The sequence below is a fragment of the Carassius auratus genome, chromosome 38 (assembly GCF_003368295.1).
Source record: "Carassius auratus strain Wakin chromosome 38, ASM336829v1, whole genome shotgun sequence".
Lineage (NCBI taxonomy): Eukaryota > Metazoa > Chordata > Actinopteri > Cypriniformes > Cyprinidae > Carassius > Carassius auratus.
In genome coordinates, this window is record NC_039280.1 from 5,717,356 (window position 1) to 5,735,939 (window position 18,584).

General features: G+C 38.0%; 1 protein-coding gene across 6 annotated transcripts in view; it reads right to left on the reverse strand.

The window, feature by feature from the left end:
* Positions 1 to 18,584, reverse strand: part of slx4ip (SLX4 interacting protein) — a 44,995-nt gene that overhangs the window by 6,767 nt on the left and 19,644 nt on the right. For all 6 annotated transcript variants that reach the window (XM_026223593.1, XM_026223591.1, XM_026223592.1 and 3 more), the window contains 2 exons: positions 8,920 to 8,997; positions 7,770 to 7,858 (listed from right to left, as the gene is read on the reverse strand). In XM_026223593.1, the coding sequence (XP_026079378.1) occupies positions 7,770 to 7,858; positions 8,920 to 8,997 (167 nt within the window). The remainder of the gene's footprint in view (positions 1 to 7,769; positions 7,859 to 8,919; positions 8,998 to 18,584) is intronic.

Here is an 18,584-nt window from a genome sequence, read left to right on the forward strand (position 1 = left end):
CTGAAGAAGAGGTTTCTCTATATACTCGTACATAATGCCTTGTTTTATAGAGAAAATTGTTGTGGTCTAGTGGATAAATATATGGGATGATAACAAACAGGTTGTAGGTTTGAACCACATAGTGCATGTGATTGTGATGTCATCAACAATTCAACAAATATAAATGAAAAACAAGGAAGACAGACTGACCCGCTATCCATTTTGCTTATCTTTGCGCATGCTCTTTCCATCTATGCTCTTTTGTTTAAAATTAAATGAAGACAAAAGTATTATAAAATCTCACAAAATAAGAAAAAGTCTTTATTTGTATTCCTGTTGCTCAAACAGTACAGTATGGCATTAGCAATGCCAAGGTCATGGGTTCAATTCCCAGGAAATGCATGAATAGAAAAAAGTAACCATGAACTTAAACCTTGAGAACTGCTTTGAATAAAAGTATCTGCCAAATGCATAAATGTACTTTTATTTGCAAACAATGCAGCATTTCCACCCCATGTCAAGACGACAAAATCATTTCTTATGGGAAAATTGGTGCTAAATAGAAATGAAAGCCACGGTGGGTCTTTTAGTAAATGCAATAAACTATTTGCGGTTTAGAGCAAAACACTCTGGTGAACTTTTGTCTGGGAGTTTGTCAAACAGCTCTGGGAAGTTAAGAGCAGCAAATCATTTTGACATTTCACAATGCCCAAGCAAAATTTGAGACGCTTTGTGCTAATTTTATTCAAATAACATGAATTTTTGATGTGAGAATTTATTTGGTTCACATGTTTTCATAGTATTTTATTTTGTCTTATTACTGAATAAAATATTTATCCATATTAAGCAAGTGTATGTGAATTTTATGTCCAAAATTCACTAGTTGGCACTATACCAAAAGTCTTTCATCACAATATAGGTCTTTTTTAGAAATAAGGTTACAATTCCAAAATTGTCAAAAACAATAGCAATGCGTGAGTATCGAATTTAATTCTTTTGCATCTCATTGTGCTTGAATGGTTTAAAATCACTTGAAACATTAAACTGGCAAAAATGCATGAACAGTATAATCTTTTGTGATAACACAACACTGTAACCTCACTCAAACATAACCGCAACAGAAACAATAATAAAACATTTATACAGTTTGTCAAGTTTCTACCGGTTTATCATGTTTACCAGTATATGACCCATAAGTCAAAAAAAAAAGCATGGGAGGAAACCACAGCCAGACAGAAAGCGCCAACTCCATCAAAGCTTTTCCCACAAGCTGTTTGAAACTAGCAGGTTTAGCAGGACTACACATAAATCAGTGCTGCTTCACTATAAATGGCCTGATCAATAGCTAGTGAGAAGGTTCACTTTGTGAAGGCAGGCAAAGGTAATGCATGTGAAGATCTGAGAAAACAGAGTCTATGAGAACCCAAGAGACTCTCTGTGGTGTGTCCACCCACAGAGACAAGTATTCATAGGAAATCTTGTTTTAATGTGGGCCGCTAATGTTTAAAAACAATCCTTTTCTAAAGTCAGAGCGAGCAAGCTGCTGTCTCATCCATAGATTGTGTTCCATCCATGACCACCGTCAGTCGAACTCTCTCCTACAAACACACACACATACACAAACTCCCCCCAACTTACCCTCCGCCCACTGCAACAAAGACTGGACATTTTTTAGGGGGATATCCAGACACACTAGTGTGCAGAAACACACCCACACTCACTAACGATAAGTCCACTGAAAATAAACACACCCAGCGAGCGTGAGCGGTACAGCGCACATACACACACTCGACAAAAACATGGAGGATAGGGGAGGAAGAACATATGAATTTCAATATCTTCATATGCATTTTACAAACCTTTGGAAAACAGATGAAAGAGACAGCAACAATGTAGCAGTGTTTCTTTCCCAGAAAAGCTCTCCCAAGAAGCAATTCTCTCATGTACTTTGCTGGGCTTCAAAGAAGAACAAGGGAAAAAGAAAGATGCTAAGAAAAGAAATCAGGGCCTTTCGCATCATCAAAACTTTTTCATAGTACCAGAACTAATTGTGGAACTACCCACTTTTGGGGGATTTTAGTACCTAACTGCCTTTTTTTTAAGAACCAAATTAGCTCCTATTCCGCAGCAGGGTCTAACCAGCACAACTGGCACTATCCATGAAGCAAGTAGACATTGATTGGCCAAACGTGTACAAAAATGCCCTCTCTCGCCATGATTTAAAACTCTGTGTAAACATACTGTAAACACTGGGTCAACTTATTTCCCAAATATGGTGAACAGCGATAAATATACTGAAGTGCAGGCACTTGTAGCAAATGTAGCACTGTGAGTTGTTGTTGGAGATTCTTAGTCCTTCTTTCATTCTTTCAAATGATTTACGTATACGTTGATATTCAATGTCCATGATTGTGAAACCTGCGAGACACAACAAAAACACAGCTCTGATCACAGCGTCCTCCATCCTCCTGCTGTTAACGTTGTTCTTCTTTGTTTACGTTGTTAAACGCCACTCACAAATGACATCACTGTTGACCGGTTTACGTCACGTCCTAGTACACACTGTCGTGCAAATGCAACCCTTTAAAAGCCCTTATGTCAGAAAGTTAACGGAGGGAAAGAAGGCACAATTTGATGGGTCTAAAGTTTGATGTCATTAACACTTTTTTTCTTTTTTGAAGATAATAATACATTTATTCAACAAAGATGCATTAAATTGATCAAAGTGACAGTAAAGACAATATTACAAAATAATTACATTTCAAATAAATGCTGTTCTTTTGAACTTTCTATTCATGAAAGAATTCTGAAAAAAATTTGTGTATCACAGTTTCCACAAAAGTATTAAGAAATATTTGTTTTCAATATCGATAATAAAGTTTCTTGAGCACCAAATCAGCATATTAGAAAGATTTTAGAATGATCATTACACTGAAGTCTGGAATAATGGCTGATGAAAATTTAGTTCTGTCATCACTTACATATTTTAATTTTCACAATTTTATTGTTTTTAATGTATTTTCTGATTTAAAAAAACAGACATTTGAATACATCTGGAAAAAAAATCCTGCAACTATGGAAATGATTAAAAATATAAATTAAATTGAAAATAAAATAAAGAATTTGGGAATTCACTTAAAAATATTGATTGCACGTGATTACTTGTCATTCACTTGATAAATTATGTATCATGCAATTAATCTGTTCACCATCTATAATCAGATGAGAGATTTTATAATACAGACTCACCATACATTATTATCTGGCACAATGTCAGAGCTCTAATGACCTCTACAGTTATAAAAGGTGTGTTCATTGCATATAACCTCTAAGTTAAAAGTGAAAGATATTCAAGCAGAATCCAGTAAGGAGGAATGCAGGTCACATACCCTTGACATAAACACTTAAATAGCATCTATTTATTCCTTTACACTAAATGATTTTTTGTAAATACTAGAAAGTTATTTCTATCAACTACTAAAAGTCATTTATAAAAGGAAATGAGTCAGTTTTGACTCAAGATTCATTCACCCTTTACATTTTCATAAGCTCAATCCTAAATAAGGAGCTGTAAGCACTGGCACGCTTCGTGGACACCCTTACAACGGCTCATCTTTACTAGTAAACAAACAAATATGTACCGTTAGTCATGTGACCTGGACTCATTAGCCATTAGGCAGATCACTGTTACACAAGCACCTGGAGGCCCACAGTGTGGGTAGTGGAAGTGCAGTTACAGATCAGGACAAAGATCAGTCAGGGAGAGATCTGCGTACCGGAATTTGCATTTGACCATAATGCCCTTGAGCAAAAGCACTGAATTCCACTGTAGATTTCCCTAAGAGGACTGTCCCAACAAGTTTACTGTACAGTAGTTATGATGAGTAAAAATGCAGCCACATTAGACCATGTCTCATTCACTTCTATTCATCCTATATGAATGCAGCAGTGTGGGAATTTAAGCATAAGAAGCTTGGATAACATTAAAGTACATAAAAAAAAAAACTTACATAAAACAGACCTTGGCTTCTAATTGGTCAGTAACTTTACCTTGTACCTTGTTCATTCACTAGCCATGAGATCCATCTACTATGAATAATGTGAGCATTAATGTTTGGAGACGCTAAAGCATACCACACCAGCACCCATACTTTTTTATTTTTCTTTACCATCATGGAAAGTCTGAATATTGACAACATCAACGTCACAAAGATGATGCCTTTGGGGAGTCTTGAGTCTAACATGGCACAGGCTTGCTTAATTGAGAGCTTCATTTCAGTTTGCTGTTTCTGTACACCAAAGCAAAACCAAGGCCAACAAACAAATAAGAAAGAAACTCCAGCTTGGTCTCCTTACAATGCATGTCACCTACACAAAGAACATGAGGGAGAACATTTGTCTATTCTATGAATGCCAGAAGAAATATTTTCTTATTTTAGTCATAAAAGTCATAAATGGTGTATGTCTTCTGTAAGTACCTGTCAGAACAACGCTCCAGCCATCTAAAACAGAGCACTGACTTGAAGAGTATCCATAAAAGATAACCACCCTGGAATCCACCTCTTTGTTTTGGTGGAGGAAAACCAGATTAGGTGACAATGAGTTTGTGAGGGCCAAGAAGCTCTTGAAATTACAGTGTTCTGTGGCTTGCTGTTAGGATAAGAGATGAACAAAGAAAGGATAAAGTTATGTCCATAAACACTGTAGCTCTCCCCAAAGTAGAGGAGGCTGTAAAAACACATCTGCCTGGCTGAGCTTTGATCCGCCACGTCATTACAAGGCTGCTATCTTTCCCATTCTTCCAGCACATATCCAGAGGCACAGATGTGGCAACATCAAAATACAAAACTCTTTTGTGGATCAGAAATGAAGATTGTTTTTCAAAAGTCATTGGATTTCAAACAACATTTGACACTATGGATAGTAATTGTAAAGATACCTTTTTTTTTTTTAAAATGGTCCACAGAAACAGGTTTGGAGTGACATTAAGGTAAGTACACAAAAGGTACTTTTTTAATGAAAAGTTAAGAAGAATCATTAAAATCCATATTATTCCAATAACTAACTTAGACTGTAGTGTAAATTACAACTCAAAAGTTCAAAACTCTCAAACACTAGTGTACATTATGATTTGTGACCAAACACAGACCCAATCTCCAGTAAAGACAATCTAATAGACACCTTCTCGAAGGGTTTCAGGAAGTGCATTAAACAGGGGAAAAGGAAGAGAGGTCTGCCGTCTCAGTGATGACGTGATTTTGTGCTGACCCATCGCTTCTTTGCTATGCAACAGTGAAGGATCCTTCCCATTCGAACCACTTCAGACCACACCACAGGATGTGCATCACCCAAGGAACCACTAATCTGGTTCTGACAGTGATACAAGTCACCTTCCAGTTCATGAAACAGCCCTACCAGGGTCTGAACTGGTGACTTTGCACATAATACCTGCCATATATCTTTTTCACACGCTCTCTAGCAGCCAGAAAACACACATTATAAGGGAGTGTAACCTTGTGACTTTTGGATAGGTGTTATGCGCAGCTGATATAAACTATGTTTTGCAAACTGAACTCTAAATCAAATGGAAGGACCACAGACAAATTCCCACACTGCCTCAAAACATGTGGCGTCATTCAGACTCTCACTGTCAAGCGCTGCGGTGAGAGAAACTCACCATAAACATATGACAACACTGGAAGAACAAATTCACCGAGCCATTATCATTTTCAAATTGAAATTCTGCATCGTATGTGACTCATACAGCTGAGCCGCATTTCTTATTAAGATTCATAACTTTCCTGGCTAACTTTAAGCAAAAAGAAAAAAGAAAGAAAGAAACTGTAGGAAAAGGATCCCAGTGACAAATTAGAGCGGAGCAACTGAAATAATTGTTTTGTCATGAGAGAAACTCATTCTCCTGATGCACTCTCTTCTCCAAACTGCCAAACAGCGAGAGCACCACCGCAAGCTCCTGCTAACCCTTCATCGCAGTATATACAAGCACAGAGAACCACATCCTGATGAGGGGAATGCAAAAACAAGGGCCCTGCTTCACTGAACTGGAAAAGCGGTTACACAATGTGAACTTTTCACTGTCGAACTGGATAACTTCACTCAAATTATTACAATTCTTGCTTTCATTGAAAGCCAAAGCAACGCAAGAAAAAAGGGCTGAAAGAAAACGTCTCAAAGAAAAACAATGGCAAATGATTCAACTCGAAAAAGTACCGACATTAATGGCAGGACAGATGGGAGACTGTCTTCATCTTTGATGTCCACCCAAGGTGGGCGGCTCTATGCGCATTTCCCAGGATTCTGTTGGTAGATAGAGTAGTATCACCTGAGAGAGACTCACAGTGAAGAAGTGGGCATGAAAAGATTTGAAGAAGATTTGAGTGGGGTGGAGACACAACAGATAAGTACTCTGGACACACAGCAGGAAGTCTGATCAAGGATGCTTTCACTTGGACATTCATGGCTCCAGAGATCCTACCACTGAGTATCCTGTTGAACCAAATCACAGTCTTCAGACCCACACACAACTGTTGCCATAAAAGTGGGTGAGTAAGAGGGCATGTGTGTGAGCCAAGTAAAACTGTGGTCTTGTTTCCGAAAGCAAAATACATAGTGTACCAGTGATGCAACTCATGATTTCAGAATAAGTATCCTGCATTCAATTTCCTACAGTAGCATCAAGATGAATAACAAACAAAACGACTTTTTTAAACATCGAATCGTCAAGGCACAACCTGAATGAAAGAAAGTAATTCATATAGGTTTTAAATGACATGAGGTTTAGTAAATGAAGACTTTTTTAGTAAATGAAGTATTTTTGTGTGAGCTATCTATTTAGAGATAATCAGATGCATTTCTTAGGGAAAACATACAAAAGACACATTCATTGTTCAAATTGGAGTTCTCTTCACTTGACAGCATTTTAAAAACATGTAAACATGTGATATTTGCAGCACTCATGCTTTAAAATCTATTTCATATATTTACAGAATTTCACATCATTGGCTTTTTCTATAAATGGTTCAGAAATCGTATATTTTCTAAATAATATGCACACTCTTGGACCAGTTTCTATACAACATGTGTATAGGCATATAGTAATATTATCTTAAAGAAATCAAAAATGAACTAATTTCAGTGATGTAATTCTTAAAAAACATATAATTACAATAATGTGTATTGTTACTGCCTACAGTATGAATCTTATCTTGTTTTTCATAAACAATGTTGAATGAAGTGCTATGGCATTTAGGATCAAATACAATCATATGTGCAATTTATAAATAAGGCCCCAGAGCTCAACATCTTAGGCCAAAGGCATTTAGTGGTCCACCCCAGAGAGCATTATAGAGTAAAAAGAATCTTACCAATAAGCCTCTTCCAACTACTCTTTTGCTGCCCCATAATAAGCGAGAGGGGAGAACCAAACGCATAGGAATTAACTACATGAGTCCAGAACCCACTTCATGGTGTTTGCAGAGAATGGGCTCAAGACTAAGAAACAGCATACATTAAAGACACATGTACTTAATTTTCTTAAATTTATATAATAGCTGAACAATACAGACTGTCCACAGAATAAAATCAGTTTGCCCATTTAAAGAGCTTCTGTACAGAAAGACATTTGTTGTAGCCAACACTTTATAAAGAGAATCATCGGACAGTAGTTTAACTAAATCTATTTAAGTAGACTGTAGCTTGGCGAGCTAGTTTCAAAGTAGCTTCTCTAACACTGATTATAAACATTATTTTATCAAATAAGCAACTCTTACCACATCCAGGTTCAGACTTCCACTGGGAATAGCAGAATTCTCTGGAGGACTGGCACACACTACAGCACGCTCAGGAAACACACGCAACTCTGTGAAGGTAAACACAAAAATAAAAATGGAGTTTACTAAAGTGATGTGGAAGCCATTTAGCACAATATTATATACAAAAAAAATTTCTCTTGGAAACAAAGGGTGAAATGGGATGGGAGCTGAAAATATGCATGATATTCATTTAAATTCTCACAGACATCTGAAGTAAAAAATGGGAATGAAACCACTAAGACGAGAAAAGCATCAACAGCTTCAAATGTACTCAATGCCCTCTTCATGGGAAATGTTGAAAAAACGTAGTTGTTTTTAAGAAAATGGCTAAGCTGCCATAAAGCTGAATGTAAACTTCACGTCCCCAATGCCCCTCAGTCAATAAAGTTTCAAATATGTAACTCGATATAAGTAAAACAAACCACATTGTTTGATGTATTCCGGTTTAGTTCCTTCAAACTTGGCCAAATTTAGCTTGAAAAATGAAGGCCAAGCAAACTGTTGGTCAGTTACTTTTCCTTCTTTTTGTTTTCCTAGATCACTTTAAATAATCTATACCAGACCGCCATATTCCTACTTAGTTTCTATTTTTGGAGGCATGTTAAACAGAAATCATGTAGAATGATGACTGTAATTCCCTTCAGAGTCTGACATGCTATATCGCTAAAGATACAGTGAAAATTTAGTCTGAACTTGTTTACTTTGATAAGCAAACCACATTTTCCCTGTGAGCTGCTGTCAAGCCAGGCTCGGGTGGATTTGGCTGTAGTCTCAAATATTTGTTGAGCTCTGCCTCTATTAGAATGGAGTGCACTCTTCTCTAACTGTCTAGCCAGATATAATGGGTGGTTTCTTCAAAGAACCTTCTCTCTCTACGTTTGACTTGAAACTACAAGTTCTGAGTTGCCAACTAAGTGAACATATTTCAGTCAACTTTTTCCAAAATAAAATGATCCAGACAGTGACCTCCGACTGAGTCTGACAGCTGTACGAAATAACAACAACACAGGTGCTTCTGATACAATCATCTGTTTCATGAGTCAACTTAATGTGGAAAGAAATACTCAAACCAGTCTTCTTTAGTCAATGAGAAGAGGAAATAAACTACCTCTGTATTGCTGCCTGATAATGCATCTCAGGTTGAAGTGTCGTTTCATGAAGTGCACCGCCAAGCATACATTCCCACCTGAAAAAGAAAACACATTTTATGGAGCAAATCTGCTAACACTCAGAAAACCTTCACTGATGATATACAAACAGTGAAGGCTTGTCACGGTAAGTTAATGATAAAACAATCGCTTTTAGAACTGCCTGTTTGTTTAAACAAATCCTCATTTACGCATGAGGAAACACTTTTCTCCAGAAAATTATTTTAATGCAAATCAGCACTGTATTAAATGATAGTCTGTGACACATCTCCTAAACATGGACGTTATTAATTATACGTGGCCATGCAAAGGCCAGAACAAAGGCTGTTAATGTCTGCCAAATATGACACCACACAAAGGCGGTTTAGTGTCTGAAAAAATACCAAAGTGTTTAAGCAAATTAGAAAGAAGCCTCATAGTTCAGGCATGAACGTAAGCAGTGCCAGGGGCTTCTTGGCCTTTGAAGTCCACTGTAACAAGACTGACTGAATGCTGAAAGTATTTACCACCTCTAATGGTGAGAGAGTTTTGTGAATTTAAGCTCCAGTCCTTTGAGAAAAAACATATAATGTGCCACTTTGCCTGCATAACCTGTATTTTAGACTGCAAAAATCTCTAAATACTGGATGAGTGGCTGAAAATGTGCACCGGAGACTGTTATTTATTATTCCTACATGGCTCTCTGAAATACTCTATTGTGATTGGTCAATTCTAAGGTCAAATATTTTAGTGTACAACTGCTAGACTGTATTGTGGATGACGCTGTGCTAGTTTCGTGCCTCTTGTGCATTAATCAATCTCATTTTTCCCCACAAATTACATCAATATTTATTAAGTGGGATAATGTACAGTCAGCAGGTAATTATCACAAAATAAACCCCTTCAATGTGATATAAGACCTGATCATTCTGTTAGAGTTTTTGCAATGATAAGTTGACATGAGAATAAATGAAGATTTATTGTAAAAAAAAATTTGTTTGCACAATTTTGTTCACACAATAGAATAAGTGAATAAATAGGGTGTATGCAAAAGCCAATCAAACTGCTGAAATGCATAAACCAAGATTTAGTTTGTGACTCATTCAGCATCGACATCCTTCAACAAGAAGTTTCAGAACTTTTTGAAAAAAGTAAACTGGATATTACCAACAAATATATTCAAGTTAAAGGAATAGTTCACCCTAAAACTGTCATCATTTACTCACCCTCATGTCGTTCCAAACCTGTGTGAGCTTTTTTGCTTATGTTGAACATAAAAGAAGATATTTTGAAGAATGCTGGTATTCAAACAGTTGACGGTCCCCATAAACTTCTGCATAGTATTTATTTTCTTATTATGGGAGTCAATGGGGACCAACTACTGTTTGTTTCTTCAAAATATCTTCTTTTCCATTTTGGGTACACTATTCTTTTAAAAATGAAAATATTTCAGAGTTCTGTCAGTTTAAAATTAGTCTGAAATCAGTGATCTGTGATCTGATCTGAAATTATTAAACACTATATTAGGCAATTTATAGTGTATTTAGTATAATGAATATAATAAAAATGTAATACATTTAAAATAATTATTTCCATTTATATATCACTCAGTCTGAGCCAAAAGATGGGCATTAAATTATATTCAATACACTGATTAAAAAAAAAAATCGGATCGGATCAAGCAAATCAAATACAAATCAAGTGTCAAAACAGCCCAAGACACTGAAATCGCTTCTAATGTGCCATTTGTGTCATTATATGAAGCATTCAGTGATGTCAACATTATGCGTTCATTCTACTGATCCATTATAGATCAGTGGTTCATTCACTTTTGCAGTTGCCAGAGCATCCATACCAATTCACTGTTAACATGCTAAGAAAACAAGTTCATTCAACCCTCATAGTGTTGCAGCAGTGACATGACCATTCTGTTTTAATTTAAAAGACAGCGGGCAAAGGAAGAATCCAGCCTAGATCTGTTTGTCATTGTCCAAGGAATGCAAGATCCACTAGACGCGAAGGCAGAGCACTGTTGCTTAATCTGGGAGGAATTTGTCGGCAAGAGAGGGGGCCTGGTGAACACGCTAGATATCTGCTGGTGCAGCTGTAAACAAGAAAACAGGCATGGGAATCCATCAGCTCTCACTCTGTGCCCTGAACAGACCCCTCAACCCCCCTTACTGTCTGTGAGAGACTGCCCTAGGCTGCTACAGGACTGTTAAATACATACAAAATGAATTGGACTACTATCTAATGAACCCAAGTACTTGGGCGTGTCAGTTCAGATCATAGCCTCACCCTTCCAGAACATTTTTCAGTCTTCAGACTGCGTGTTAGATGTGTCAAATTAGCAGAAAAGCATTAGAGAAGACAGGTTTATCAGCTGATGTCATTGCAGGCCCTGCAAACAGCTAGCTAGGTCCTCAGATGGAGCTTCTGCAAGTAATGATGTGCAATTACAGTGTCAGCCAGCCACAAAACTGTCATCAACGCCCTCTGTATGTGATTGATGGATCTACCTCCTACTTTCTTTTACTTCACAGGTAGTGCTTAAAAGCAGCTCCACTTTAGTTGTTTTATTTTCAATACCTTTTTTCCATTGGCCATCGAAACTTACTGTGCTGTAGAAACAATGGTACAATCAGTAACAGTAAAGAAAGAAGGTAGATTAGGACAGCATCAACCTTCTTGCACTCACTTGTTTTGATACAGCTTCCACTTAAGGCTCAAATGTTGATAGAAACAACAAACAGAGCATTTCAATTCTAATAAACCCCAAACTCAAGTCACTGTATCCAAGATACAAAATAATTATAATAAATGTTATTTAATCCCACCTATGAGAATAATAGGCTTCAGTAAGCAGCTTGTGTGAAACCCCAGTGAGCCTGCCAAACAGGCTCCTAATGTTGATATTCATGTCAAGGTTCCAGGTGACTGGTGCTCATTTTTGCTTAAGGGAAGTGATACAAGACTAGTGGGAACTGCAACACCTAGCTTCACAGAACTGTTCATCTATGCAATGCAGGTTAATATCAGTCAGATGCTCCCTTAGGTGTTCCTCCCCATCACAAAGAATCAACCGAGGAGGATTTCGATATCAGATTTATATGCTTTTGAGATGACTTGGACCTTAAAGTGCTCAAAGGAGAAAGGCAACACCGGCAGAGAGATCAAGATGGCACATGGAACCCTATCAACCTCAATGAGGTGGGGAAATAAAGCGTGCATGGACAGTATCAGCATCTTATCTTTCCTGCCCCTAATCATTTGAGAATGCAACAATTCTCCCCAAAAGCTTGGGAATGTTATGGGAAAATAAAAATCGGTCATGAGACCCTCTGCTTTGCATCAAAACCCTAGGGCATGTTCTTCCCCTTTTTAACTTTAGTGTGGATGGATTGAACAAACAAAAAAAATGATAATCTGCATATTTTGGGAGATAAAGAAATGGGCATCTTTACTGTGTAATTCAAAACTTTCAGTCTAGTCTGTTTCATGCATGTCCATCCCAACTTAGATTGACCCATCCTCCCTCCTCTTACTGGAAAAAAAAAAAGTTTAATAGCATTTGTTTCCTTTATTCCTTCACTTCAAAGAGACAATTCCCAAGAGAAGACCAACAGAGGAGTCTGGCTCTAGAGTAGAACCACAGAAAGGCTTGTTTTGAGAAATCAGCTGTTTGCTGAAAAAAAATATATAAAGCTCTTGCAGCTTCAATTCTTCTTGCCCAGGCCAGCGAGCTAAATGTAAATCTTAGTGTCTTTTAGCAGTTTAAGCACATCTAAAACACCCCTTCTTAAGATAAAGAAAATACTGGGGTTATCTTGATAAAGACTGATGTTTTCAGAAATGCTGTTTTTGATTCAATACCCAGATTTTACGTTTTTCGACACTGTATCAGTATTACTTATCATTTAAAAGTAAACAAATGTGCCCATAAAATAAAACACTTAAATTTGTCATTTCAGGTTGAAAAGGTTTATGGCCAGTAAACAGAACTGTACTGTACTGTACAGAACTATTTAAATGCCTTGCAAACACAATATTTGGATTTCTGGTGTATTCTAAATTGTTGCTGCAAATAATATTTTGTTTGTTTGTTTGTTTGTTTCAATAGAAGAAAAAAAAGAGTAAGGATTAAAAATTAAAAAGATAAAAAATGTAATGAAATACAGAAATATTATTCTACAAGAACTGTAGCACTAACAAAATCAGAACATGGCCACCAGACACACCAGAGGTTGCAAGTGGCATGTGTTTCCAGAAAAGACGATTGAGATGCCCTCTGAGAAAAAGCGTTCCAACGCTCAATCCACATGGCAACACAACATCACAACATTCATGTTTCCACAGGTTTTGCTGACTCTAAGCCAAGGCAGATATATATACAGTACATCAGTACACACATGCAGTTGCCCCCCCCAGAGCTTTTACCACTTCCTGGGAAAACAATAGAGAGAACAAAAAGTCAACAAACCAGAAGAATGTAAAGAGGAATGTGAAATAAAATGAAAGAGTGGGGTGAGTGATCCCTTGTCTCCAACTAGAGGCATTCTTTCCACTGATTCAGAGTTCAAAGAAGAACACGAGCTATAAAAACCTCATCAGCTCTAAACAAATGGAGAGCACAGACAGCTCAACATGCGAAAGAATAATAATCATCTCTCAGCACCACAGTCTAGATCTCGGCGAGCCAAAGAGGTTGTACAATCTAAACACATCAAGCAGAAAAAAACAGACATTAGATACGATTTCTGGTGGTAAAACCGGGTACGATCCATGACATCTGAGCATATAGCTTCTGTGTGCTATGAGCGATCCTGAAATGATCTCACAGAGGTAAAACTCGGGGACAGCAGGTGGAGAGCGGGTGTCTAGGTGACGGAGTTGGAATTTGTAGAAATATTTTCTCTCGGCCCTCACTTTGATGTGAATGATCACCCTCTAAGATCTTGTCCTCCACTCTTACTGGGTCAGGGTGGGGCTCCCGGGTGATTGTGTGTATGTGTGTGAGCGTTTCACAGGGGTCGCCACATGGAAGGGCCGTGCGGGGTTTTCCTGGAAGCACATCACACCCGTCTGCGTAACTGTAGCCTGTGCAGAGCGGGCGGTGTGTCTTATCACTCTGTTCAACATCCACCTGAAACAATATTTGCACATGAGTGTTCAATTTAACATTTGGGTGACCCCTTCAGCATGGTTATGAAATGCTGCAATGTGATCCAACAGGAGGATGCAACACATGATCAAAAAGAGAACTGTAAAGATAAGTAAATGGACTAAAGTGCCTTTAGAAACCTTCTTTTATAGTCTTACTAAACACAAAAAGATCAAAACCTAGACCAAACTGTGGCATTTATCAACTTAAATCCCATGACACAGCAAAAAGATCGAGACTGTGATCAGTCGCACTGAAATTAAAGATCCCACCTTTTTTCCTCACAGATGTCTCCTTTAATAAGAGGTCCTAATGCAATACTTTGCTAAATGGCTACACCTGCACTATAAACGTATATTACATCAGCATGGCTATGAAAATGGTTTCATTCACAGAATTCTTGAATAAAACTTTAAAATGGCTGAATCCGAAATCACATACTTCTATACCTATATAGAAAAACAGTATATGAACAGAGTAGTATGTCCGAAATCACAGTATTCATAAAACAGTAGTCAAAAAGTCCCCAGATTACCTACTATTTATATTATGAAGTACACATTCAGTGGATACTTTACTATCCCACGAGGCCACAGGAGAGGTTTTGTGAAAATGGGTTTCATTTTTGAAATGGGTTTCAAAGCGCAAGTTTTTAAGACGACACTGTATTCGTTTCAGTGTAAACACCCAATATGGGGAATCTTTGAAAACAGTGACGTCATGCATGTGCGTAGTATGTGTTAGGTATGTAGACATGTGCAGAACATGTCGATTTTAAAGGCAAGTGCAAACAAACATACACAACAATGGTGGAGTATATGGTACTGTTGTTGCTGCTCAAGAGTTTGCTAACTCTTCTTCAGCACAATGTTGATTAACTTCACCAGTTCAACAACCAACAGTGGAGATGCATCATATACATTGTATAATCATTTCCCTGCAGGTACTGTTTACGAACAAGGTGACAGCACCAACTACTGGTCTGGCATACGTAATACAGCATTTTTGGCCGTTTTCACGGATATGTATAGATGCGAATCACTTTGAAAACGTTGTCGTGTATACGTGAGTTTTTTTGAAAACACGAGGGAAAAACTTTTCAGTTTTTGACTACACCGTTGTCGTGCAATCGCAGCCTAAGATTTTCAGCATATTTCTAATTTTCTGATTTGGTTTTATGAAACAGATCTTTTCATTATCAATGTTGAAAACTTCATATTTTTTTGTGGAAATCATGATTTTATTTTTCAAAATCATTTATTTGCATTTACTTAAAATTTAAATATTTTGTTACATTATAAATGTCTTTACCATCACATTATCTCAATTTAATCCATCTTTGCTGGATAAAATATTATAAACATAAACAGTTTACGAACACAAAACCTTTGAACAGTAGTATATACATGAAGAATTGTGTGTGTAACTAAAGGAAAAACAGGTAAAAAGTTATGATTCAAAAGTTGCTACTGCAATTTCTGTTATGAGCAATAAGATGCCAGTAGTACTAGAAGCACCAACTATTATGTTACCCAGAAAAGTGGGCCAAAAATCTAAATCAATAATGAAGGTACACCAGTCAATGCATCAGGAAATTTAGCTTCTGTAACTGAATTTGACAAAAGGTCAAAATAAATTAGAAGCACTGTGAAAAAAATAATGTACAACAATTACAGACATTCCCATCCGGACTTCTCGGAAGACCACTGAAAAAAAAAAAAGAAAAAAAAAAAGAATTCTCTATAATATTTAGGAAGGGTTGTGTCAGGGAAGAAAAAATATATTCGCTTAAATTCATACTGCAAGTCTGTGAAAGATTAAATTTCCTGACCTCATAGGAAAAAGTAGTCCTGTCCGAATCAGATGAACAGCAATTAGACTAAATTATAGTTGAATAACCCTTTTTATAAGTACAATCTGAAGACAATCACAGTGTATATACAGTTTTGGTACAAAACCATCAATGAATCATATACAGGTATGGTACAGAAAATATAGCATTCGGGAGGCTTAAGGATGCCCCAGGAGCAAACAGGGAAGTGTGGTGTGAATGAGGTCAAGGAAACACATTCCTCCTGTTTGGTTCCAACAGATTAACGATGTGGGGAAGGCTTCTGAAAACCTGACTTATGTGCTGTTCTGCAGCTCTGAGGGTCTTGAACCAGAGCTAGGCCTGTCATTGAATCCAGACCTCCACATCTCCCTCTCCTACTAAATCCATCCAACTTGTGTGATTATGAATCTGTGTGCATTAAAACTGACACACCTGCACAGCACACTGGTGCCTGCAAGGTCTTAATGACGAAATATAAAATGTCATTTAAAGTGTAAGAACAATCAAGCATCCTCTGCCAGAGAAATATGCTTTTAATTATTATATAATACCAGTCAAAAAAAAAAAATATGATGGATTCAGTGGAGAAAAGCACCATTAACCCTAAGCACATGACCTGCCATTTGATCTGTTCTTGGGCCTTGAAATGAAATGTTGAGAGGAAAAGGCAGGGTTATCCTCTAAAACGATTTAGTAATTCCTGAAGTGAAGTTTGGTCAGGCGGCATGTATAGCCTGGGTTCACAGAGGCTGTGTCTGTATTTGTGTGTGAGTCTGCCTAACCAGATTGCGGTTGAGAAACAGTCCCATGAATCCCATACTGATCAAGCTCTCCTTCCCCAATCCCTAATTACATACAGAGCCCTGTTGTGGGACAGCAGCAGAGGAACACCGCTGACCCCGGACGAAAGACAGGGGTGTATGTGGTGAGATCGAATCATACTGAATGTATAAACATCTGTTTCGGGCCAAAGACGGGTGTGTTAAAGCTGTGTAGATCTGCGTACTCGAGAGCTTGAGTGTGAAAGCCCGGGAGAAAGGTCTATGGAAAGAGTCCGGCTGTCCAGGGGCTTTTCTGTACAGCGAGACACAGGCTTATGAGATGGATTTGCACAGCAACTGCAACACGACAAAGCATCAAGGGCTAATTCTAGAACAAGGAGACAGACAGCCTGACAGACAGACAGGCAGTCAAAAGAAGCCAAGGAATTCAACAGCTCCTGCTCCCAGGTCTCCATTTCCCATGCTGGTAATCCTGCCTAGTCCCTCTCACATGTTCCAGGGCAGGTAACTGGTGCTAATGCCCCCACATGCTTTATATCTAAAGGCTACAGGGCATGAGGGGCTTATTGCAAACTGTTGTTGGAGAGGAGGCACAGACACAACACTACAAAAAAAACAAAAAAAAATGTAAAAACACTAGAACCAAAATGATCAGTTTTAAATGAAAAGGTTAATTTAATCCTCACTATATCATAATACAGAATATAATATGAACAATGGATATTAGTTTTGAGATTTGCTAAAGATTACAATATTTTTTTTTATCTTGAAAAATCAAAATTTAATTTAACCAGGTTTATTTTATTATGTAAAAGTCCTTACTGTCACATTTGATCAATTCAATACACCCCTTGTTTAATAAAATAATTATTTTCATTAAAAAAAAACAGTTGGCAGCACTCTCAGATTCATTTCAAAAGTGCAAATGAACGTAACAGTTTTAACGCTCTATAACAGCACCTCGTTCTGCTGCTGTGAGAACGCAGAAGTGAATGGAGTGATGCAGCCGGTCCCACATCCCTTCACTCACTGAGTGAGATCTCACTTCCACTGTGTCCTTGTAAACACATTCTCCTGCTGTAAGGCTATCTGCTGCAGTGCACTTGTGCTGGCTTTGGGGCTGGGTCACAGGCAGTAAGCACTGCTTTAAGCCCTCCTCACAGGGCCTGCCAAGAGGAGTCAGCCTGGTACACTGTGCAGCGCTCACAAAGCCCTCTCCCACGACTATTAGTGACCATTCATCTGGGGAGCATGGGAAAATGCCTCTGAACACGGCAGACCATCAGGGGGAACAGCCTGCCAGGTGTTCCCTCCCCCTCTACCACACCAGCACTGTAAGCCCTGGCACCTGTGGGAAAGAGGAGGGGGCTCGCCGAGGAGGAGGGGTTTGAAGAAACTGCCCACCTTGTTTCTCCTCCCACTTATCCATTAAAGGTTTAGCTTATCCAAAAATGAAAATTAGCCCATGTTTTACTCACCCTCAAGGCATCCTAGGTGTATGTGACTTTTTCTTTCAGACGAATCCAGTCAGAGCTAAATTAAATATTGTCCTTGCTCTTCCAAGCTTTATAATATAGTGTTTTTGTTCAACAGTCCAAAAGTAGCCAAATAATGTGCATCCATCCATATTAAAATGTGCCTCACACGGCTCCGGGGTGAATAAAGGCCTCCTGTAGAGAATCGATGAGTTTTTATAAAATAATTAAATAAATAAAAATAATGAAAACTGTTGTACACACGTTCAGAAGAGACTGCCTTTCTGGCGGATGCTGCCGGCATTGGGGTCTCGCAAACACCAACATTTGTTTACAGGAGCAAAGAAGCAAAGTTTCCTTACTTTACCAAAGGAAACCAGTCTCCTCTTGGCTT